This window comes from Bubalus kerabau, chromosome 16 (genome assembly GCF_029407905.1).
Source record: "Bubalus kerabau isolate K-KA32 ecotype Philippines breed swamp buffalo chromosome 16, PCC_UOA_SB_1v2, whole genome shotgun sequence".
Lineage (NCBI taxonomy): Eukaryota > Metazoa > Chordata > Mammalia > Artiodactyla > Bovidae > Bubalus > Bubalus kerabau.
The window spans coordinates 60,457,152-60,482,317 of record NC_073639.1 but is presented as its reverse complement, the minus strand read 5'-3'; the positions used below and the strand labels follow the sequence as shown (position 1 = coordinate 60,482,317).

The following is a 25,166-nucleotide window of genomic DNA, read 5'->3' as shown; positions in this document are numbered from 1 at the left end:
TGTTTCAAATGAGCTATACGTGTGTATCATGGGAGGAAGCTGGTCTTCTCCAAGGAGGGAAGATTCTGAGTTGAGATCTGAAGGATGAAAAAGACTTAAAATAGGTGAGATGTGGGTGGCAGCAGGAAGAGAAAGCATCCTAAGCAGAGAGAACTGATGTGCAGAGATTCAGGGGGAAGAAAAGAACAGAATAGTAGTTTCTTCCTCTATCCCTAAGACCCCCACTCTTGTGTTTGTGACATTCCCTTGCCTGCACAGTGAGACCCTGTCTATAGCTCCCAGGGATTCTTACCTAGCCAGGTATCTGTAATCTCTTGGACAGTCTTATTCAAGTTTTATCCCAGGATAATGCACATAGATAGGTAAGCAAGAACTTTTCAGAGAACTTCATAGGTTTCATTGATCCCATAGGGCTCTGGCTTCAAAAAGTATAACTCAGGGAACTCAAACAGGGGCTCTGTATCAACCTAAAGGAATGGGATGGGGAGGGAGATAGGAGGGAGGTTTAATAGGGAGGGGCATATGTATACCTATGGCTGATTCATGTTGGTGTTTGACAGAAAACAACAAAATTCTGTAAAGCAATTATCTTTCAATTAAAAAATAAATAACTTTTTTAAAAAAGAAAGAAAGAAAGAAAAAAGAAGTACCAATGACATGCCCTTCCTATAGCTCCAGCTTCTTCTCTGGCTGTATCTCCAGTCCCAGGGCCTGTAAACTGAGCTATTTCTGGGAAGAGACTCTGTTCTCTTTCCATGCTATAGCCTGTGTTCTCCCCCTCTGCCTAGGACACTCTCTGCTCCTACCACCTCTCCTGGATGACTCTTATTTCTGTTTCACAACTCAGCTCAGCTGAGTTAGTTCCCTTAAAAATCTCCCCATAACTCCCTTGGGCTGGGCCAAGGACCCTTTCTGAAAGCTCTCCCCGTTAGCGTGCTGGTGGCTCTGAATTCTGAATTTTGTCTTTTTAATGCTTTGTCCCCCTGCTACTGGATTAAGAGCTCCCTGAAAGCAGAGGCTATAATTTTCATTAGACCCCAGTGCCTAGGACCCCTATGCTCCACAAGACATTCAGTCAGTACTTCCCAAATAAATTAGTGGAGTGCCCCAGCCTTGTCCCCAAAAGTTCACTCCCTAGCCCTATAGCTTTGATTCCTGTGTAACTCAAACCTGCATGCATGAACCCAGACTCTGGCTGACTTACAGCCATGGGACTCCAGCTCACAATTATCATTACACTCAGACCTTCCAAATTTCCATCTCTGTGAACCACAGGAGCTACTCTAAAGAGTTATTCACCTCAGGCCCCTTGCTTTTTCTAGGATGTTTGTGAATTTCCTCCAACCACTGGATCAAGTCCCCTTACTCCTTATTACTTCTGAGCCAACATTTAGCAAGCATGTAATCTGGGTCATACCAGGCCCAGAGTTGGCTTTTAAAAAAACTTGCTATTCCACAGGAGGTCTGGGGACTAGCATCCATGGCATTACCTGGGAGCTGTTTAGAAATGCAGAATCTCTGGTTCTACCTTTGACCTACTGAATCGGAATCTAAATTTTAACAAGATCCCAAAGTGATTCTTGAAAAGCACTAGAACACTCAGTTTTTCAATTTTGGTTGCACATTAGAATCACCCAGGGAGCTTAAAAGAATTACCAAGCACCACCTCAGACCAATTGAATCAGAATCTTTGCTTATTTTATTAAATAAAAAAAGTATTTATTTGGCCATGCTGGGTCTTTGTTGCAGCATGTGGGATCTTCCATCTTCATTGTAGCATTCAGGATCTTTTTTTTTTGTTGTTTAGTTGCAGCCTAGGTAGCTGTTCCACCTGCCATCACCTGTGTGACCTCAAAGCCTCAGTTTCCACGTATGCAAAGGGTGGATCACAATAATAGCTTCATCCTTGGATTGTTATGAGGAGGGAACAGATGATTCATGCTTAATCCAAAGCAAAGGTAGAGATAGCAATCACTCAACAAATACTAAATTTGTGCTATGTTTAAAATGACTATTATGACTATTCCAAGCAAACAAAGTCATGAAGAAATTGTAGAATGTCACCCCTGGGAGGGCCCTTAGAGATGCCCAAGTCTAGGAGTTGCCACTGGGTTGAGAGGGAAAATGTTTATGCCTGAGGAAGGCTGGATGAGATGTAATTAGGAATGGTGGGGTCTGTGCTGAAAAGGAAAGCATTTGCCTGTGACTTGTAGTCACTGAAATTCTCTGTTTTGAAATACTCTGTGGGCTTCAAATAGAACACGTCTGTTGGCCAGAAATTTATGCTGTGGGCTGCAAGTTGGAGGCCTCTGAGAACCCAACCATATGATTTCAGGTGGAAAAACTTAGGCCAGAATTAAGAATGAGTTGCCCAAGTTTATTTTTATTCTTTTTGGCTACACTGGGCACACAGGCTTCTCTAGCTGTGGCATGCGGGCTCAGTAGTTGCGGTGCACAGGCTCAGTTTTCCCTCAGCACATGGGATCTTAGTTCCCCTACCAGGGATCAAAGTCGCATCCCTGCATTGGAAGGCAGATTCTTAACCACTACACCACCAGGGAGGTCCTGAGTTGCCCAAGTTTAATGAGGACAGGAATCCCAGTCCTTCAAGGCCTCTATGTACTGCCCAGCCTCATATAAAGATCCCCTGAAGGAGATGGGGCTGCGAGTCTTAAGCTTGTTGCTTAAATTCCTGAATCATAGATCTAGGGAATCTTCCATAAAGTCTAGTTGAAAAGGATTTTTTTTAATGGCATTTATCATTTTTCTAAAAACAAAATTTATTTTAATTTATTTATTTTAATCATGACCCCCAGAGAAAAGTAAAAGAGAATGCTCGCTAGACATTCTGGCTGTATACTGTCAGACAATCCCTTCATTTATTTAAACAGAACCTGCTTCAGAGGGCCACCATGGGGAATAAACATAAAGATGTTCGTAAAGTTCTTGCACAGAGAAGAAAGATTAAATGCATTGGAAGTTACTCTGGGCTTTGAGTTGGCAGGAGCTTGCTTAGAATCTGGCCAGCCTGTAAGGTAAACTAAATTTCCAGGAGGAAAATGATGCATTAACAACTGTGGTCACATCACAACACTGACTATCGATTTGTTTGGTATTATTTCTGCAACGTCCAATCCAGGGGCAAGACAATAGAGGGGGGTCCTGCTGCTGAGAGCTAACCCCAAAGCACTTGGGTGCAGAAGATGCCTGGCTTCAGCTTTGCCTCCAGATCTGCAGTTTACAGGGACCTATTAAGAAGAACAGCCTCGGTTTTCTCTTTCTTGTCCTTTTATTTTTTTCTCCGAACCAAAGGTCAGTTGCCTTTGTCTTCTGCTTCTGAGCATTCCAGGAGAGACTCCTGTACTCCTTTCAAGAGAAAAGAAGTAACAGACAAGACAAAGTGAGGCACATTCAGAAGTTGCATTCTGTCTTTAAAAGCAGAAGGTACTAGAGACGGAAATTATATTTTAAGACAAAAAGTGTATCATGAGTTTCTACTGGTATCTCTAGCTCAAATAAGGGCTGCAGGTTTTTCTCATAAATCATAAATATCACATTTGTATCTCCTTTCTGATATGCCAAAAATCCAAGTTTAGTGACACCAACATAATTACTCATTTTCTCTATCCCACTATATACATGTTTCAGAACAAGCATACTTACACTACCACCTATAATATGATTACTACTGAAATCAGTTTCAGATTTTGTTTTAACATCTCACTTGGGTGTATATTCAAACTACTGTGTTTTAAAGTCCAATGAAATAAAATCACATTGAAGTTTATTTACTTTTATTCTTGATTTTTAGGGATTACTTTTTAATATAACTTTATTTTTTAATTATGTAAAATATTTGACTAAAAGTCAAAACTTCCACAAGTGTATTCAGACATAAGAATAAATGATGGATTAGAACACCACCATTTTTTTCAACCTCTAATAAATTAATAAATTAAGCAAAGATCTTCTGTGTCAGCTAGCATCACAAGAAAAGAAAAAATCATACATTATTACCCTTCTGGTGGAATTTCTTTTGAACTTAAATCTTATTAAACTTCTAGATCTTACCATCACTTAATAGAAAATAGAGGGTGCAGAGAAACATGTCATCTATGCCACAGGTATGCAATCAGGAAAATCCAGACTATGGGAAATTCTACTAGACAAACAACCAAGTTTCTTATAAAAAACAAAGATGTACTCGCTTTAGCAGCATATACTAAAATTGGAATGATACAGAGAAGATTAGCATGGCCCCTGCACAAGGATGACATGCAAATTCATGAAGTGTTCCATATTCTTCCTCTAATTAAAAATAAAATAAAATTTAAAATAAAGAAGAAAAAGAAAAGGAATAACATGTATGTATATGTGTGTCTGTGTGGTGGGGGAACTTATAGAGAAAAGCATGCTTAAGGAATAGCATCAATCAACCACAATGAATGAGCCTTATTTGAAACTCATTTCAAACAAACCAACCAACAAACAAACAAAAAACACTTAAAAGGCAGTTGGGGAAAAGGAGACATTGACTGGATATTTGATGATATTAAGGAATTATTGTTAATTTTGTCTAGTGTGATAATGATATGGCCATTATACTTTAAAAAAAGGCAGTTCTTATCTTTTTGAGATACATCCTGCAATATTTACAACTGGCTAGAATAATACAATGTCTTGTATATACTTCAAAATAATTTAGGAGTGTGGAAAGAGGGCCAGAATAGGATTTAAAAAAGCAACTAGATGTTGATAATTGTTAAACTTAGAAATGGCTACACAGGAGCTCTTTATGCTAGTCTCTTTATTTTTGAATATGTTTGAAATTTCTATAGTAAAAAGTTGGTTAGAAGTGACTCACTTCTTTACCTAATAAATGTCCTTAAAGCAGACATTTCAGAAATGAAAAACTAGTGTCACATGTCAATAATGGAAGATAACTACAAAAATAAATTCAGTGAAAACAGAGCAGTATTATCAAATGCTAATTGCCCATGCTTCTGAATCCGAAGTCATTTTTTCACTGTTGAAATTAAGTCCTAAGAGATGTGTTGAAGACATTTTCAGAAAATCAGAATATGGAGATTTACTTCTGGAGGTAACTAACCTAATGACTAGGAAGACAAGTGATAAAAAGAATACTTTCTCACCATATATAACCATGTGCTCTGATGTTATTTAGTACTCCATCTGCTGGGTATCACCTAAAACCTTCTGAGGGGTGGTGCCACCAGGGTTCCAAGGAATCCCACTTTGATAAATAATGATACAATATCATTGGCTTTTAAAGCTGGGCAGAATAATGGCAATTTTCTCATTTCATTGCATTGAGTGTATTCCTCCACTACTAACTTCCATTTTTTCCTTCCATTCTTCCATCACTGTGTTCTCTGGTCTTCAGCCTCTTCTTTGTGTGTACCAATATGTGGTCTTTCCACACACTGAACCCTCTTCCCATTCTGAAAGTCAGTTTCCAAATCAAAATTCAGACATGATAGTTCCTTTCTTATAGAGTTGTTGACAAGGATTAAATGAGAAGCTTCTTTTTAATTGAAGTATATAGTTGATTTATAGTATGTTAGTTCTAGTGTTAGTTCTAGTTCTCTAGTTCTAGGAGAGGGCAATGGCACCCCATTCCAGTGCTCTTGCCTGGGAAATCCCATGGATGGAGGAGCCTGAAGGGCTGCAGTCCATGGGGTCGTGAAGAGTCCGGACTCGATTGAGCGACTTCACTTTCACTTTTCACTTTCATGCGCTGGAGAAGAAAAGGGCAACCCACTCCAGTATTGTTGCCTGGAGAATCCCAGGGACGGAGCCTGGTGGGCTGCCATCTATGGGATCGCACAGAGTCGGACACAACTGACGTGACTTAGCAGCAGTTCTAGTGTACAGCATAGTGATTCAGATATTTATATTCTCTTTCATTTGGTTATTACAAGGTATTGAATATAGTTCCCTAGGCTATACAGTAGGACCTTGTTATTTATCTATTTTATATATAGTAGTTTGTATTTTGGAGAAGGCAATGGCACCCCACTCTAATACTTTTGCCTAGAAAATACCATGGACGGAGGAGCCTGGTAGGCTGCAGTTCATGGGGTTGCTAGAGTCGGACACGACTGAGCGACTTCACTTTCACTTTTCACTTTCATGCATTGGAGAAGGAAATGGCAACCCACTCCAGTGTTCTTGCCTGGAGAATCCCAGGGAGGGGAAGCCTGGTTGGCTGCCGTCTATGGGGTCGCACAGAGTCGGACAGGACTGAAGCGACACAGCAGCAGCAGCAGCAGTTTGTATTTGCCGTATCCCAAACTCCTAATGTATCCCTCCTCCTCTTTCCCCTTTGGTAACAATAAATTTGTTTTTTATATCTGTCAGTCTGTTTCTTTTTGTAAATAAGTTCATTTATATCATATTTTAGGTTCTACGTATGAGTGATATTGTATGGTACTTGTCTTTCTCTTTCTGATTTACTTTCACTTAGTGTGATAATATCTCAGTCCATCCATGTTGCTGCAAATGACATTATTTCATGCTTTTTATGGCTGAGTAGTATTCCGGTGTGTGTGTGTGTGTGTGTACACAATGGATATATATATATATATACCACATCTTCTTTATCCATTCATCTGTCAATGAACATTTAGGCTGTTGTAAATAGTGCTGCTCTGAACTTGGGATGCATGTAACTTTTCAAATTAGAGTCTTTTCCTGATTTATGCCCAGGAGTAAGATTGCTAGATCATATAACAACTCTACTTTTAATTTTTGAGAATCCTCCATGATGTTTTCCATAGTGGCAGTACCAATTTAGATTCCTACCAAGAATGTGGGAGGATTCCCTTTTCTCCACACCCTCTCCAGCATTTATTGTTTGTAGACATTTTAATGATGATCATTTCCCTGTTGGCTCAGTGGTAAAGAACCCACCTGCCAATGCAGGAGACATAGGTTCAATCCCTGGGTCAGGAAGATCCTCTGGAGAAGGTAATGGTAATCCACCCCCGTATTCTTGCCTGGGAAATCCCATGAACAGAAGGAACCTGGTGGGCTACTCTGTGGGGGTTGCAAAAGAGTCAGATATGACTTAGCGACTAAACAACAACAATAATTCTGACTGGTGTGAAGTGATACCTCATTGTAGTTTTGATTTGCCTTTGTCTAATATTGAAGTTAAGAATATTTTTATGTGCCTGTTGGCCATCTGGATGTCTTCTTTGGAGAAACGTCTATCTAAGTCTCTACCCTAAATGAGATAACGTTTATGAAAGGTTTAGCACAAATGGTGACTAGAACATAAAACATAGTAACACTTATGCAATACATGCAGTTATTATTATCTAAGACAGTCTATTGTCTCTTGGGGAACTATGCAGTCAGGGGAGGAGGATTCCTGGTTTATTCTGTTAGTCCAGGAGCGTTTGGAGCAGTGTATTTCCATAGTCTAGAAGAGAAATGGATAAAAAACAGCGAATGCTGTATTCAAATTAGGCATAGGATAGAGCTTTCAAGAAGTGAGGATTAGTAAGCCCAGAGTAGTAAAATCATTTTTTTCTCCCCAAAAGTCTATATGAAGAACTACAGTATCTTGTAATTTGAATAGTTTAGTATGATCCTTTTTAAGGACACAAAGACAGGTGAATTGGGCTCATTATCATATTTCCCATTATCTAAGTAATTATTTGAATCATTCACTGTTCACTGGACTTTTGGAAATGGGTATAGACTTTCAGGTACCCTGATGTCCCTTGATGATGGTAGGTAATGATTAGCTGTATTATACTCAGAAAAATTATGGACAGAGAAAGTAAGGGCTTTACCCCAATAATACAGTAGTGTCAGTTAGGTAGAGTTTGAACTGCTTTAGGAGCATAGCTATTTCTCTGACCTAGTGATGCTGCCTTTTTGGATCATCAGAGAGAAGGATATATAAAAATCTCTGTAGTTCTTGCTCTAGAGTGCCTGAGTTTGCAAATCCTAAAATCATTTCTCCCTGATCTCCCAGTTTTCTAATGAAAGAGCAATACCATTCAGGTAAAGAAGCACTCTCTAGAAATGGCTAGCAAATTGATTTTAATTGGAGTCCCAACTCTAACAAATTAGTGGTGGGATTTGAACCCAGGAAGTCTGGCTGTGAGGCTCGAGAATTTATCATCCAGCACTCCCAGCTTAGAAGACTCAATACCATGTGCTTCTCAGTATGTGACTCCTTTGGTATCTGACAGTTTTCACACTGTGTCACCATGGGGTACCTGGTATCCCAAGATTCTCCTAGCCCCCAAGCAAAACCAGAGTCTGTATTCTGTTTTTCAATTGCTAAGCTGTGTCCAACCCTTTGCGACCCCACGAATTGCAGCACGCCAGGCTTCCCTGTCTTTCACTATCTTCCAGAGTTTGCTCAAACTCATGTTCATTGAGTCAGCAATGCCACTGTATTTTGTACAGACTCCCTTTGCTCATATCAAATCACCTGGGGCAAGTCACTTGACCATCCTACATCTCAGCTTCATCACCTTTAAAATGCAATAATAACAGCTTCCCCTCCCACATTACCTGGCTGCTATTCGTGTTCAAAAGAGACAATATTGTACAAAATTGGAACTTTATCAACATTCTAAAGAATGTTGATATGTAGAACAGGAACAGGCTGGGAAATGTTGTTTTTTTTTTCTTGTGGGGGCTAGGATCTCATCTACCTCTTCCCTGCAAGTGATTCAATTCAGAACCCCAATGTCATGACTAAGGATGGTCTCAAATATCTCAGACTACTTAAGGAGCCAGTTCTCAACGGCATTTCGAATGACATCAATTTCAGAATGGGAAATAGTACCTGAGAGTGATCAGTGAGTGGGAAATCTGAGGCAGGAGGGAGGGAAGGGAACATATCTGAGCCTAGCCTTCCCTTTCCTTCACCTCCAAGCTCCCCAGCCCCTACCTCCACCTGCTGGCAGGGCAACCCAGTTTAAGAAGGCAGCAAATGCATCTCTAATTGTTGACCAGAAGGGGTCACTGCAGAGTGAGCAGTGCTCTCAGGCACTGTCACAAGCAGGCAGGCAAATATCCAAATCCAAATCCAAATGCAGATACATTTCTGGAAGGATACTCTGTTACTTCAGAGTTCTCACTGCCTTCCACCTACCCTTTCTCTCATATCCTCCTCCAATTTTCTTTTAAAGAATTTCAGAAGTTCACAATGGTGCCCTGGTCCCTTGGGTCCCTATGGCTATCACCATCAGCAGGAAGTTTATTCCCGTGTCCAAGACACACTGCCAGGAGCTGGGAGGCCTTTAAGACTTGGCAAAGCCTCCTTCCAGGAATGTGAGGTCTGGGGAGTGGGAGTAACAACTCTGCTGAGATAAAAGGACTCCAAGGGAGAGATGGGCTAAGGGGGTCCCACATGTCTTTCTTATTGAAAACCCTGGGGGTGAAGGACAGAAATTCTGCCCAGATCCTCTGCCTCTAGGTCTTATTGTGATTCTAAACTTCCACTTTCTGAGACTAGGGTTGAACTGGGAGGGGGTAGAAGATGGAGAGAGAGACAGAAAAGTAACTATCCCCATATAATCCTCCAATTTTCCCCTCAGATCCCTCCCCCAAGACCTTTCTTCTCCAAATGGGACTCCTCTCCTGAGACATGCAGTATTAAGAAAAAGTGGCTGCAGCAGAGTTCCCCAAGACTGGATAGGAAGGGGCAGGGTGGGGACACTCTTTCCTTTGGATGAGTTTGGCAGCGGGACGTTGGGCTGGCTGGCTGTGAGGCACAAAGAGACATCCCTAAGAGCCGCATGCACAGATGTAACGCTGCACCCCTCTGCGGGCGGGGCCGGCTCGGCAGATGGCGAGAGGCCGAATTGGTGACGGATTGTCCATCAAATGGCACTTTCTGGGTGGTGAGGATCTCGCTTGGCACCCAGGCTCAAAGAGGAATTCAGAAGACTCCACCCCTACCGCTTTGCTGCTGTAGACAGTCCCTCTCAGAAGTGAGGCGGGGTGCGGGGGGGCAGGGTGACTTGGGTGGGTTGATTAAGTTTTTTCTACCTCCTTCAATAGAGATCTTCTACAGGACTTGAGAAGGGGTTGGGTAGGGAGGTGGCCCGGCCCAGAGGGCACGCAAGAAAGGGTTGGGGCAAAGTCCGCAACGGAGAGGGAGGCGAGGGAGCTAGAAAGCAAGATCTCACGCCTGGTTCAGTTCGGGTGCCGGGATTGCTTTTCTCTGGGGTCAGCGCTGCAACTCCGTAGCCGCGGGGCCCTGGTGTCAGGCGCACGCCCCGCCCTTTCTCCTCCCTAGACCTGCGGGCTTTTGTTATGCAGATGGCGGCAGGAGGCTGAGACAGAGGAGGAGGGAGTGGGTGGGGAGGAGGAGAGGCGGAGAGGGGGGAGGAAAGTGCAGCTCGCGCGACCAGCCTCCTCTTCCAACGTCACATTGTGAGAGAGACAAAACCCGGGCGCGCCGGAGCTCACACGCGCACGCACACACACAGACGACCCCGGCGCCTCTTCTCTCCGGCGCTGCCGAGAAAGCCAGTCCTCCCTTCCTTTCCTGCGGCGCGGAGGCTCCGCCAGTCAGAGCGCAGCCCAGAGCTGACCCAGAAAGCGAAAGGAACCGGCGGACAAGCCTTCTTTCTCCCCTGCTGGCCCGGGCGGAGGCGCCCCATCCCCCGCCCTGAACCCCTGTCTTTCGCACCCCACCCTTCTCGGTTTCAAACGGACAGGGACCGAGCCCGGTGAGCCCCCTTTTGGAATCCACGTTTCAGCACTTCGGACAGCGCCCGGGAGCCCCGGGCCCTTTGGGTTGGCTATGGCGAGCGTTCAGCAAGGAGAGAAACAGCTTTTTGAGAAGTTCTGGCGAGGAACCTTTAAAGCCGTGGCCACCCCGCGTCCAGAGAGCATCATTGTCGCCAGTATCACGGCCCGCAAGCCGCTGCCAAGGTAATGACCTCCTGCTTAAGAGGGGAGACCCTGGCAGTCCCCCTTTTCTGGCCTGTGCCCCAAGCCCTGAGGGGTGGATGCAGGCAGCTGGGCCAGGGCGCCTGTCTTTTCTCATCACTACTCTGTATCTCCCGCTGGAACATGGGAACTAATTGCTTGTGTGAGGTGGAAGCTGTTGAGAAGGAACAGAGAGTCTTTAGGGGGAGCAATGCTCAACCGGCTGACCTGGCAGCTGCTGTTTGAGAGGCTTTGCTGTCTTTGGGTGGGTGGTGGTAGTGGGAGATGACTTGACTGAAAAACTTTTCTTGGTATCACAGAGCTCCGAGGACAGGGGGTGAACAAATGGTGGAATTGAGGCAGTCGGGGGTGCTGAACAAGAAAAGATGAAGATTGAACTAGCTCAAGCCTTGTTCAGATACAGTGGCACATTTCTATACTCAGCTCAGAAACTAGGGAGCTCTGAATGTTTTGACAAAAGCCCATATGCTGTTCCCTCAAATACACCCTAAACAGCACCCTCCTCTTTGCCTTTCTGGCTATTGCTGCTGCTGAATTATCTAGTCTCCAGCATCCAAAACCAGGACTCTGGGCTCAGGAGTCAGGGAAGAGCTCCCAAGATCAGGAAGATGATCTCAGAAGAGTTTAATCTGTTTTTTTTTTTTTTTTTTTTTTTTTTTCAAAAAGAGTCTGATTGCTTTGAACTCAGGCAAAAGAGCCAGTCCTTATGTGGCGGTAGAGTAGTGTGATGGAGGGAGGGTGAGGGAAGAGATGAAAGAAGAGCAGAAAGAGGGTGAAGAAGATGTGGGGTGAAACAGAGAGGAGGTTGCGTGCAACGAAGCATTCCAAGACAGAGAAGACCCAATTCTTTTCATAAATCATTCAGTTTAGAGGAGTTTGGGAATGAAAGGAAGAAGGCTGTGCCCTCTGTCAGGAAAAATCAGGGTTGTATGAAAACTCTCTTTTGCTGGTGTTGGATGAGTGGTTAGGTGGGAGAAAAAGAAAGAAGTGGTCCAGGGAAGACCACTTAGAGGATTTATTAATCCTGGCAGGCTTCATTAGGGAGTAGATTGATAACATGTCTGGGAAAGGGCTTCAGACAGAATGCCTGGTCTGGCACAGTTGCATCTGAACTTTCCAGTGGGTGTACGGTGGAGGACCAACGGGGAGTCATATCTTAAGAATCCAACTCAGCCTGGAGAACTTTTCATAGTCTGATAGGGACCTGGCTCATACAGGTCTTTAGAAAAATGGATGTCCCATGTTGGAGAAGGGTGGACTAGAAACATGACAGGCCAGCAGGATGTAGCAGGCTGTAAGTGGCAGCAGCAGCAGCGAGTATTTGTGTTTGGGATAAGGGGATATCCTCTGACACAGGCTGGAGAAGAGGAACAATAACACCAAGTACCACCAAAAGCTGATGTTACTCTGCTTAGAAGGAGGTCCTTTGTAGAGAGCTTTGACGTCAGTGGTTTTATCTTCCTGGGTTTCTGCCATCCATTCCACCTTCGGAGTGCACCTACTGTTGGCAAATCAGTGCTGTGTTGGCCACAGAATATGCCCTTGTAAAAGGGACTAAAGGAAATTTCATTGGAAACTAGAAGTGTGGCAGTCGGTCCAGAGTCTTCCACATATTTCAGGGGTGCAGGAAGAGGACAGCAGATTCCTGGTGGTATTTTAATTCAGATGAGCGTACCTTATGTCCACCTTGCTTGGTACCTTCACCTTTCGTCTGTCAGTCTGTTAGTATCATGCCTTTTTTTCCTAGTCATACTCTCAATCATATTAATTGCTCACAAGGTTTCCCAACTGTCATGCTTTCTGAGGCTTTGTGCAAATCCTAATTTAATTCATATGAAACTCTTACAATAGCCAACCCTCCCCACCCAGGTATCATTTCACTCCTGGTATCTTTTAATGTCCCTAGACTCCTACCCCTGGAAAACCCATTCCCGAGGTGAAAGTCTGAGCACTTAGCCCCTGAATTATATCATGCTGAAAGGATCGTCTTATTAAACAGGCGTGGCCTTTCTGTAGAATAGATTCCAGTTTTGTAGCTGTTACTCCTAGTTTGGGGTAGAGAGTGAGCAGGGAACATTTGTATTCAAGTCTTCAAGAAGGGCTGGGTTGGAGTTGTCTCTTAACAGACTGGCTACAAAACCTGAAACATCCCCATTTTCACCCACACCATCCACATCCAGTGATGGTCATTTTCTATCTCCTTTGTAATGTTCTGTACTTACTTAATGATAAAAGTACCATGTTTCTAAAGCAGAGTTCTTAGGAAGGAAAGAAACAGAGGCACGGGCATAGCATCATCTGGGCCCAGCAGCTTCTTCCACAGGCAGTCTGGGGACTTTGTCTCATCAGAAATGTTGTCTCCTTTCATGAATGAGGCCCAGCTCACAGTCTGCAGATCTGCCAAAAGAGCTGGGGAAGGGGGAGGATGAACCTCCAGCCAGTCCTGTTTGTTACACACTTAATAGTTGTTTATAGATGAGAAATACCCCCTGAATGAACTTCCCCAGGATATTTTAAATCTATTTCTGAAGATAATTTAGTACCAGGATAGAAGCTTATATTCAATTCGTTGATTTCATACCAATATGCATACATCATACAACCTTTCTCCAAGCAAAGCACCCCCTGGTCCCTCTCCCTCTCCCCTTCTGTGAGGTATACTTGATGAGGCAATATCTTTATAATGTATCAAGTTGCAAGCAGATGTCTGACTCAAATGTCAGAACAGCATAGCAGAGTGGGAGGCAGTATATCACAGTGGTTAAAAGCTCAGAACTGAGCTTCACAGGAACCTGGATTCCCTGGTTCTGCCATTTAGCCAAGTGCCTTAGGCAAGTGGCTCTACCTAGTTGAGCCTATTTTGTCAGCTTGAAAATAGAAATAACAATAGTAGCCATCTCAGGCAGTGAGTTAGAAGAACTGAGTCAGGTGAAGCACTTCCCACAGTGTGAGGGACATAGTGATTGTTTAATACACATTGATTGTGTTTTTCCTGTCTATCCATTTCTCCCCCTAATAATGCTGACCATAAAAATTGTGAGTTTTCAACTCCTAACAGGCAACTGCATTGAAATGGAGAGGGTAGGATGAGAGCAGTCCAATATTTTCCTCCCTAAGTTCCCATATTTCCTTCCCTGGGGGAAGGTTGGGCTTCCCAGGTGGCGCTAGAGGTAAAGAATCAGCCTGCCAAGGCAGGAGATGTAAGAGCTGCGGGTGCGATCTCTGGGTCAACCCACTCCAGTGCTCTTGCCTGGAGAATCCCATGGAAGGAGAAGCCTGGTGGGCTACAGTCCATAGTGTTGCAAAAAGTCAGATACGACTGAAGTGACTTAGCACTCAGGGGAAGTTTAGCTGCTTTCTGATCCAGCACTTTCAATTGAGGGTGGTTGGAGGGCTGGTAAAGAACTGTCTGAATTCAGAATTGATTGGTACAGTATCCTTATGGATTATCCTTTCATATTGTATAGTGATGACCAAGCACTGGCAGTCTAGCCAAGGTGCTAAGTCCTTGAAAACCATAGTTTTAATCCCCTAGTCCATCAAATCTAGAGTGACTATATAATTTATAGTTCATATCAAAGGTAAAAAGGGTCATCTGTGAGTGGTTATTCCAGGATGGAGTCTCTAACGGGGGCTATCCCAGGCAAACCTCACCACCTACCAGGTGGAAGAGAGCCAGCATGAATCAACAAGGTACTTGGGATGTGTGAGACTGCCTCTTTTGACCCTACCAAAGAAGTATAGTAATTTTCCTGGCACTAATTAATTCTCTTTTTAAATTCCTTAGCCCAGGAAAGTTTGTATCCAAGAAGTTTAGGCTCAGAGTGGGTAATCTAGTGTTGCAGGCCAATTCAAACTGTAATAATAATCATATCAATGAAGAGTAGTTGAAGACAATAAATATGTAACTGTTGTCTGTAATTAGCATATCAATTGTTTGTAGATACAGGAGTGTTTATAAAGGGCTAGAGAGGTGACCCCGCCCCCCTTAAATAAAGTAAGCATTCCCTTTCCTATTTTTTTGGCAAGCTATTAATTTTCTTCAAAAATCCTTTCCATACAGAATAGTCCAGAAGCAGACTTCAGTCCAATTCCTGTCTAAAGGATCATAAATTCCAAACTCTCAGAGATTTTACTGCATAAAGGGAAAGATAGCCAAATTGTTAGGCAGGGAAAATGCCTTTGAATCATTTAATTCAAGACTCCCCTTCATGCCAAGAGATCAGTTAGCACATTTGTGCTGACTCTGTCTTTGGGAGCAGAGTAAGGGGCTGATGGGAGGCCATTTCCTATAGTTAAAAGCCAATAGACAAAGGTCAGGGAAAATGCTTGTCCGGTGATGAATGAACGTTTTCTCTGCAAAGGGAGTGTTACTGTTTGGGTCAAGCCTTTCTCCTTCTGAAAGGTGAAATTTGGTGAATGGTGTACAGGGTCAGTGAGGGGATCATTTCTGACACTGCCATATTCACTTGGCCACCGTGCTGTCTTAGAGACCCAGGCTGCGGTAAATGTTCAATGAAACTTACGTGCATTAATTGAATGAGTACACATGACCCAAACTCAGCATCAGATTAGCCCTCTCTCAACCCAAACCCATCCTGACAGGTTGAGGACGCTGATCAGTGCAACCTGGGAGACTGGGAGACAGACAGACAAACAGGCACACACACACACACACACACACACACTGCAAATAGATTTGACTCTAGCAACCCCCTCCAGTATTCTTGCCTGGAGAATCCCCATGGACAGAGGAGCCTGGCGGTCTACCGTCCATGGGGTTGCAAAGAGTCAGACATGACTGAGCGACTAAGCACAGCACAGCACAGCACAGCACAGTGTCAGAATGAAGCTCTCTAAATATAGAGATCTGTGTGGTTGGGTGAGTGGCCCTGTAGGCTGGTCCATGGACAGGAGGTTGAACTTAATCCCACCTGGAAGTACTTTCCAAACCTATATGAGTCCCTGTTAACTCCCGGCCACCATAGAGGTGGGGACATCTCTTCCATCCTATAAATGAGAATGAAAGTCTGGGTTAGGTGCCTTCTGCTCCATGGGCACCTTGGTCATCCTGCAGGGGCGCTACATACTTTTTAAATTATCCTTTCTTTCAGAGTGGCTCAATTTACCTTCCTGTGAGGTGGAAGAGTTCACAGGGGCTTAACAAAACCAGAGTTCAATACTTACTTATTACTAAGACTTTCTCTGATGTGTGAGAGACTATTTCTGGGGTGGAAGAGGTAGGGCAATAAAGAGCCTGGGCTCTGAAGTCAGATGTACCCAGTCTGATATCCTGCAAGGCTACTTCCTAGCTTTGGAATCTGCTAGTCACTCTACCTCTCCATGCCTCAGTTTCCTCGTAGATAAAATACGCATCTCACGGGGTTGTGGTGAGATCATTCTCACTACAGTTGCCTAAAAGAGCCAGTGGAGATTTGTACAGAGCTGCTTTAAAAATTCAACAGGCCCCCAAGGCAAACTAATTAAAAGAATTGTTTCCTTTTACTGTTTGCAGACACTCACTGACTCCAGTGGCTTTTGGCAAGCACCCTGACCTTCTCAATCTCAGTTTCCTCATCCATACAATGGGGCTAATAATAGCAGCCACCTTCAAGAGCTGTTGGGAGGACTGAATGAACTAATTTATGGAAAGCTCCTGTTTGGCACGCTGTGAGGGCTCCATCAATGTTAGCTCTTACTATTAATAATAAATGATTGTTCTTATTATTACTACGTGCCAGGCCCATTGGGGAGGAAAAAATGAATGAAATGCAGTCTTTTCATTTGAGGGCCTTGGAATTTAGCAGCAATGGGAGACATAAGCATGAGTGTGTGTGTGTGAGGCAGTCTTAGCACTGTAATGTAGATAGGAATAAAGAAAGGGGGATGTGGAAAGTCAGAGAAAGAGATCCTCAGTGAAGCTGGGAATCCTTGCTTATCATCATACTGTAATTGTTAGCTATCTCAGCTGTGAAATGGGAATGATTCTTTTATTTCATCTGTATTACCTACAAATGCAAGGAATGATCAGAATGAATAAGGCCTTTATCCCTTGTAGAGTATCAGGAAAGAGCTTTTCTTTTTCCAGAACCTTTTTATGGGGCTAAACTCTCAGGTGGGGGGAGGGGGGCATTGTTTGTGGGGATCTTAGTCAGTGCTAATGAAGGGGGCCTGTAGGAAGGAACTGCCCTTAAAATCTCCCAACTCCCCTGTCAGCAGCTCAAGGATACAGTCTCGGGCTTGGGCCATTAGGTTTCTTGTCCTTCATGGTCCAGCTCTGGCTAAAATGAAATCCAGTCTGCATTCCTCAAGCAGCCACCGACGGTGGGGTGATCAGAGTGAGCCCCTACATGTCAAAGAGAAAATAAACCAATGGGGAATGAATGCACAAAGTGGAAGAAGCTGCATGTGACTAAAAGCCAAAGCCATACTCTCATTCATTCATTCAGCAGATTTCTTGAGCTCCTTCTCAGTACCGCAGTGAAGAGCATGAAGCCCCCTACTCTCATGGGGGAAAAAAATAATAAAGAAAGAAAGAAATAATATAAGGTCAAGTGGTAGTAAGTGCTTAAAAGAAGAATAAAGCAGAACAAAGGGCTAAAGGGTGAGGGAGGGGATGGCACTATCGGATGGGAGTGGGCCAGGTGCCTGGAGAAAGGAAAGAGTCAGCCATGAGGATTACTGGGGGAAAGTGTTTGTGGGAACAGAACATACAAAGGCCCTGAGGTGGAGCAGTTTGATATATTTGAGGAATAACAAGGAAGTTGATGTGGGCAGAGCAGAGTAAGTGTGGAGGAGACTGACAGGAGATGACTCCCTAGACATAGGCAGGAAACAGATCAAGCCTTGTAAGACCTTTAAGGACTTAACAGGTTCTCAACACCTAGGCTAGGAGGATGGAAGGGGAGTCCCAGGGGCAGTCAGGGACCCAGGTCTGATCTGTTTTTCTTGGCTCCTCTCTCCCAACTCTAATGCAGCCAGGGATGACTTTGAACAGCAGAGTCAGCTTAGCTGGGCCCCTCCATGCATTATAGACAAGCATGAAATTTACAATCTCTCTGATTGTGATCAATCAGATTAGGAAATTGAAAAAGACACTGTTTAGACTTCCAAATAGAAGTGGCAAATCTTGTTCCCATGGTGGTGAGGGTTTGGTGTATCTCTCATATCCATGTATGCAAATCTAGACTATTTCTCTCACCTTGCAGCCCCCCAGTCTCCCTTCACTGCACACCCTTGAAGCTACAGGCTATGCTCTCTCGCTCTCTCTCTCTCTCGGTCTCTTTCCCGTCCTCCATCTCCATTGGAGATTTTGCTGAGGGAGCTCCCATATGCCACCAGCCTGTATGTAGAGCTCCGTGAAATAAAACACAGAATTAAGATGTCATAGAGACAAAGCCAAACCAAATACAGGAACAATGCCGAACCCTAAAACAGTCATTAAGTAATTCACGTCTACATTTGTCTGTTTAAAACAAATATTAAGATCCTCTGGACGCAAATGTCTCTCATCAGGAGAATCCCCTAGTTGCCGGATTCCCTGGGCTTACATCCTGTTGACAGGTTCACTGAGCAGAAACACCAACGGATCACTGTACTCTAGCTCCATTAAAAGTTAAGCTTAGGCAAGTGAGCTGGAATTTTACAAAACAGTTACCACTCCTACGGGAAGAGAGGTGCCATCTGGGCCTGACATGTGTGTATTCATGATATGTGTGTGCATTCTCTCATGGTGGGAATATGTGTGCCAAGCTCCTTATGTTATTATGTGCCTAGCCCTGTGCTAAGCACATTTCATCTGTCATCTGATTCCATCCTCACAGTAACTTAAAGAGAGAGGTATTTTTAAAACCCATTTTTACAGATGAGGAAACTGAGGCTCAGAGAGTAGACGTGACTTGCTCATTGGTATGTGGATGGTAAGAGTCATCATTGGGATAAAAGCCCAGAGCTTGTAACCGGTACATTTATACTTAAGTGCCCTGGTGACTAAGTGGTAAAGAGTCTGCCTGCCAATGCAGGAGGCACAAGAGACTTCAATTCGATACCTGGCTCAGGAAGATCCCCTAGAGCAGGAAACTGTAACTCACTCTAGTATTCTTGCCTGGAAAATTCCATGGACAGAGCAGCCTGGCGAGCTACAGTCCATGGGGTTGCAAAGAGTTGGACGTGAGTGAGCACACACACACATACACACACACACACACACACACACTTTGGAGAAGAGGAAAACTGAGACCAGAGAGGTGAAGTGTGTCTTGTCCAAGGTCACATAATTTATAAGTATGAAACCAAGATCTTCACTCAGGTCTGCCCGATGACAGCTATGTTCTTCTCTGCCTGCAGCACATCCTGTCACTGTAGTTCAGATAAGGTCAGGGGTGTTTTTGTTTTGTTTTAATCATCTTACTTTATGTCCAGTCAGCTTAGGTAATTGCCATTGTGGTTCTCCCACCTCACACTACTGCCCGTAACTCTGTCTGCCTCTATCCTTACCCTCCGTACCCATCTTCATATCAAACTAGAGGAACCTCTGTGAAATTTAAGTCAAACTCCCTACCCTCATCTAAAGCCCTCCATTACTGTCCCTTGGTTGGTAGAACTTTAGGCCCTTGGTAACTACAAGCCATGGTACCACTCCTGCCCACCTCCCCCAAGATCATTTCTAAAATGCTCCTTCTGCATTATTAACAATAGCTAGGATATGGAAGGCTGTCACCCTGCTTATTTAACTTATATGCAGAGTACATCATGAGAAACACTGAGCTGGAAGAAGCACAAGCTGGAATCAAGATTGCTGGGAAAAATATCAATAACCTCAGATATGCAGATGACACCACCCTTATGGCAGAAAGTGAAGAGGAACAAAAAGCCTCTTGATGAAAGTGAAAGAGGAGAGTGGAAAAGTTGGCTTAAAGCTCAACATTCAGAAAACGAAGATCATGGCATGTGGTCCCATCACTTCATGGAAAATAGATGGGGAAACAGTGGAAACAGTGGCAGACTTTATTTTTGGGGGCTCCAAAATCACTACAGATGGTGATTGCAGCCATGAAATTAAAAGATGCTTACTCCTTGGAAGGAAAGTTATGACCAACCTAGATAGCATATTCAAAAGCAGAGACATTACTTTGCCAACAAAGGTCCATCTAGTCAAGGCTATGGTTTTTCCAGTGGTCATATATGGATGTGAGAGATGGATTGTGAAGAAAGCTGAGCACCAAAGAATTGATGCTTTTGAAGTGTGGTGTTGGAGAAGACTCTTGAGAGTCCCTTGGACTGCAAGGAGATCCAACCAGTCCATTCTAAAGGAGATCAGTCCTGGGTGTTCTTTGGAAGGAATGATGCTAAAGCTGAAACTCCAGTCCTTTGGCCACCTCATGTGAAGAGTTGACTCATTGGAAAAGACTCTGATGCTGTGAGGGATTGGGGGCAGGAGGAGAAGGGGATAACAGAGGATGAGATGGCTGGATGGCATCACTGACTTGATGGACGTGAGTTTAAGTGAACTCCGGGAGTTGGTAAAGGCAATGGCACCCCACTCCAGTACTCTTGCCTGGAAAATCCCATCAATGGAGGAGCCTGGTAGGCTGCAGTCCATGGGGTGGCTAAGAGTCGGGCATGACTGAGCGACTTCACTTTCACTTTTCACTTTCATGCATTGGAGAAGGAAATGACAACCCATTCCAGTATTTTTGCCTGGAGAATCCCAGGGACAGAGGAGCCTGGTGGGCTGCCATCTATGGGGTTGCACAGAGTCGGACACGACTGAAGCAACTTAGCTGCCGGAAGTTGACGATGGACAGGGAGGCCTGGTGTGCTGCAATTCATGGGGTCACAAAGAGTTGGACAAGACTGAGCACCTGAACTGAACTGAACTGAGGACATGGAAACAACCTAGATGTCCATCGACAGATGAATGAATAAATGAGCTGTGAGATATATATAGATATAGTGGTATGTTGCTGCTGCTGATAAATCACTTCAGTCGTGTCCGACTCTGTGCGACCCCATAGATGGCAGCCCACCAGGGTCCCCTGTCCCTGGGATTCTCCAGGTAAGAACACTGGAGTGGGTTGCCATTTCCTTCTCCAATGCATGAAAGTGAAAAATGAAAGTGAAGTCGCTCCGTAGTGTCCAACCCTCAGCGACCCCATGGACTGCAGCCTACCAGGCTCCTCTGTCCATGGGATTTTCCAGGCAAGAGTACTGGAGTGGAGTGCCATTGCCTTCTCCGAGTGGTGTGTTACTCAGTCCTAAAAAAGAATGCATTTGAGTCTGTTCTAATGAGGTGGATGAACCTAGAGACTATTATACAGAGTGAAGTAAGTCAGAAAGAGAAAACAAATATCATACATTGACACATATATATGGAATCTAGAAAGATGTTACTGATGAACCTATTTGCAGGGCAGCAGTGGAGACACAGCCATAGAGCACAGACTTGTGGACACAGCAGAGAAAGGAGAGGGCAGACGAATTGAGAGTATAGCATGGAAACGTATACATTAGCATATGTAAAATAAATAGCCAGTGGGAATTTGCTGTATGACACAGGGAGCTCAACCCAGTGCTCTGTGACAATCCAGAGGGGTGGGATGGGATGTGATAGGAGGTGGGAGGGAGGTTCAAGAGGGAAGAAACATATGTATACCATGGCTGATTCTTGCTGTTGTATGGCAGAAACCAACACAATATTGTAAAGCAATTATCCTCCAATTAAAAACAAATAAATAAAATACTGTTTCTCACTCCATCTGGTCCAGCTGCATCCCATTCCCTTTAGTTTCTCAAATTTCCCATGCCCTTCCTGCCACAGGGCCTTTGCACATGATGCCAAGAAAGCACTGTCTCTCCCCTGGTGCCTAATTTACACCTACTCACTCTACTTTCAGATCTCAGCTCAAATGTCATCTCCTTAGGGAATCCTCCCACAATTCTCTAGACTAGGTCACACCCAACATTAACTTTCTTATCAATGTAGTACCTTTCTTGAGTCGAAACAAATTTGTAATTTTATACTGATTTATGGGAGCATTTGGTGAAGGAAATGGCAACCCACTCCAGTATTCTTGCCTGGAGAATCCCATGGACAGAGGAGCCTGGTGAGCTGCTGTCCATAGGGTCGCACAGAGTCGGACACGACTGAAGCGACTTAGCATGCATGCATGGGATCATTGGTTGAAGTGTACCTCTTCTAACAGACTGAAGAGGATGGGGACTGTGTCAACTTGTTCATTGGTTTATCTCTTTCACTTGACGCATAGCAGGGGGTCAAACAAATGTTAATTAATTGCATGAATTGTAACTCTTTCTCCCCAGCAAATCATTTTCATACCTAATAATGTGAACCATATAGAATTTCCAGTATTTAAAAATAGCAATGTTTCCTTTAATTCTTAGAACCCTTTGAATTACTGAGGGTAGAGGCCACGTCTGTCTCATTCTTTACTCTATCTCAGCATCTAGAACAGTGGCCCATGTTTGGGGGATCTTTAAATGTTTGTTGAGTGAATAGTGGAGGGTATGCAAATATAAGAGCATGGTACAGGTAAGGAAACTCAGAGACCTACACACGTACATCATCAGAATTTTAGAGCTAAAGGGATTTTAGAGATCATCCAGTCTCCTCATTTTACATGTGGAGGATGAAAGGATATGTTTTATAGTATTTATAATTATTGGAACAACTGTACAGGTATAATTTATAAATAAATATACTTATATGAGGGTTTCATTCTCAAATATTTCTGAGAGAGATAAGAGATCAAAAGATCTCTGGGGCCCGCTCATGTCATTCAGTTCTTCATTTTGCAAATGGGGAAACTGAGACCCACAAAAGGGGAAGGATTTGCCCGAGGCCTTTACGGAGTCTGAATCAGCCTGGGTGAGCTCTGGGCTCAGTGAAGTGTGGCTTGAGAGCGTTATGTCACGGTTTGTGTGTCAGCTTCCCTGCTGTGATCAGGCCATCAGACCCCACTCTCTCTTTCCCCCGCCTCTCGCTATGAGATGTGGCATCCTGCCCCATGAAGTCCTCTTGTGGCATATGCTGCCCGAAGCCTGGTCTGGGGATCCTAAAGAGACGTCCATCTGTACTCAGCCTGTGTCTCACAGAGCAGGTGAACGGCTGTGGCTGTTCCCGGGATCATATTTCAGAGCTTTCAGCCAGTAAGAAGGCTTTTCTTTGGCCAGCCTCCCTTTCAAGGCCAGATGGCAGGTGGTTCTGGGGCCCAGCCCACTCCCATAGAGGGTAGGTAGGCTCAGGGCAACTCTTTACACGTGGACAGTTGTTTCTAGCAGGAAGCCATCACGACAATGGCACATCCTAGTGCTCAGCTCCTGGTAAGTCAGCGTCAGTTCACTGTGGCGTTTAGTCTGCACTCAAGTAGGGAAGGCCATAGGGGGCATTTGAGGAACTTGAATGCAGCCTCTTTATTTTATAAGTGGGGAGACAGGGGCACAGAGAGTGTGCAGGACCCTTTGTGGAGCATCAGAATGTTAATGCCAGAGGTATAGCTGACATATGGGTCACCTGACACCTAGTTCTAAGATGCCACTCTGCTCAGAGTTCCTTGGAGAAGAAGGCAGAAAAATTAATTTATTCCCATTTTACGAGTGGGACAGTTGAGGCTGAGAGACATGAAATGCCTTGCCTTAAAGTAACATCATGAAATAATGACACAGTATTATTGTAGTGGTAGCGGTAGTGGTGGTTTAGCTATTACTGTTGGTCTTATTTGAGTCTCACAACACTTAAGAGACTGTTTTATGTCCATTTTGCAGAAGAAGAAGCTGAGCCTCAAGGCCTTGTAAAGACCCAGAATAAATGCGAGGTCTCTTGATTCTAGGTTCAGTGTCCCTATCCCACTGCAGACAAAAAGTGTAATCCAAGAAACTTGTGCCCCGAGCATGGATCCACTAGGCAAGGGGAGGACAGGCATGCCCACCTGTGGTCACTGACCAGCTGCATTGCCGGTGTCACCCCCTTAAAGCCCCTTTCTTTCTCTACACTGAGTGTACCAGCCTCAGGCCCTTTTCAGCTGCCCCAGTGTATGCCTTTTCCTGAGTGGACACATTCCCTTAGAGTGACATCCCTTTTAATGGCCAAGGAGGGAGGGAGAATTTGGAGTAGGACCCTAAAAGTACAAGGGGGTGCTCAGAGCTCAGGGGCCTTAGGAGGAAACTTACCTCATCATTGAAGGGGCCGAATAGAGGGAAATCAGCCTCCAAACTTCAGTGGACGAAGCATAAGTCTAGAAACCTTCCTTCTTCCACAGGAAAGGTTATGTATGACCCCTGCCCCAAGAAAAGACATGTCGCCACCATGAGAGACTGTAGTGCCACTACTATAAAAGACACTTAAGAGTCTTTTCATCCCACACTCTCCAACTTCATTTTATGGAAGGAATCCAACCCAGAGTAGTTAAGTAACTTGCCTAAAGCCTCACAAGCAAGTAGTGCCGTAGACAGTGGGTTCATCACAGAGCATCAGTGGGTTCTAGGGAAGAGGAAAAGAACCAATATGATTGCCATCCACTGCCTGTACCTATCCACATTCCAAAACACTGGCTGGACCTACAGTGTCTGTGGCCTACACCCTGGACCTACAGTGTCTATCAGATCAGATCAGATCAGTCGCTCAGTCGTGTCCAACTCTTTGCGACCCCATGAATCACAGCACACCAGGCCTCCCTGTCCATCACCAACTCCCAGAGTTCACTCAGACTCATGTCCATCGAGTCAGTGATGCCATCCAGCCATCTCATCCTCTGGCGTCCCCTTCTCCTCTTGCCCCCAATCCCTCCCAGCATCAGAGTCTTTTCCAATGAGTCAACTCTTCGCATGAGGTGGCCAAAGTGCTGGAGTTTCAGCTTTAGCATCATTCCAAAGAAATCCCAGGGCTGATCTCCTTCAGAATGGACTGGTTGGATCTCCTTGCAGTCCAAGGGACTCTCAAGAGTCTTCTCCAACACCACACTTCAAAAGCATCAATTCTTCGGCGCTCAGCCTTCTTCACAGTCCAACTCTCACATCCATACATGACCACAGGAAAAACCATAGCCTTGACTAGATGGACCTTAGTTGGCAAAGTAATGTCTCTGCTTTTGACTATGCTGTCTAGGTTGGTCATAACTTTCCTTCCAAGGAGTAAGCATCTTTTAATTTCATGGCTGCAGTCACCATCTGCAGTGATTTTGGAGCCCAGAAAATTAAAA

The 25,166-nt window shown here is 44.3% G+C and overlaps 1 protein-coding gene and 1 pseudogene across 1 annotated transcript in view; both read left to right on the top strand.

Moving 5' to 3' along the window:
• The first annotated feature begins 4,206 nt into the window (after window positions 1-4,206).
• Window positions 4,207-4,305, top strand: LOC129630464 (uncharacterized; annotated as a pseudogene).
• Window positions 4,306-10,240: 5,935 nt separating this feature from the next.
• Window positions 10,241-25,166, top strand: part of SRRM4 (serine/arginine repetitive matrix 4) — a 170,234-nt gene continuing 155,308 nt past the window's right edge. Inside the window, exon 1 of the mRNA XM_055549781.1 lies at window positions 10,241-10,932. Coding sequence (XP_055405756.1) covers window positions 10,802-10,932 — 131 coding nt within the window. The 5' untranslated portion in view covers window positions 10,241-10,801. The remainder of the gene's footprint in view (window positions 10,933-25,166) is intronic.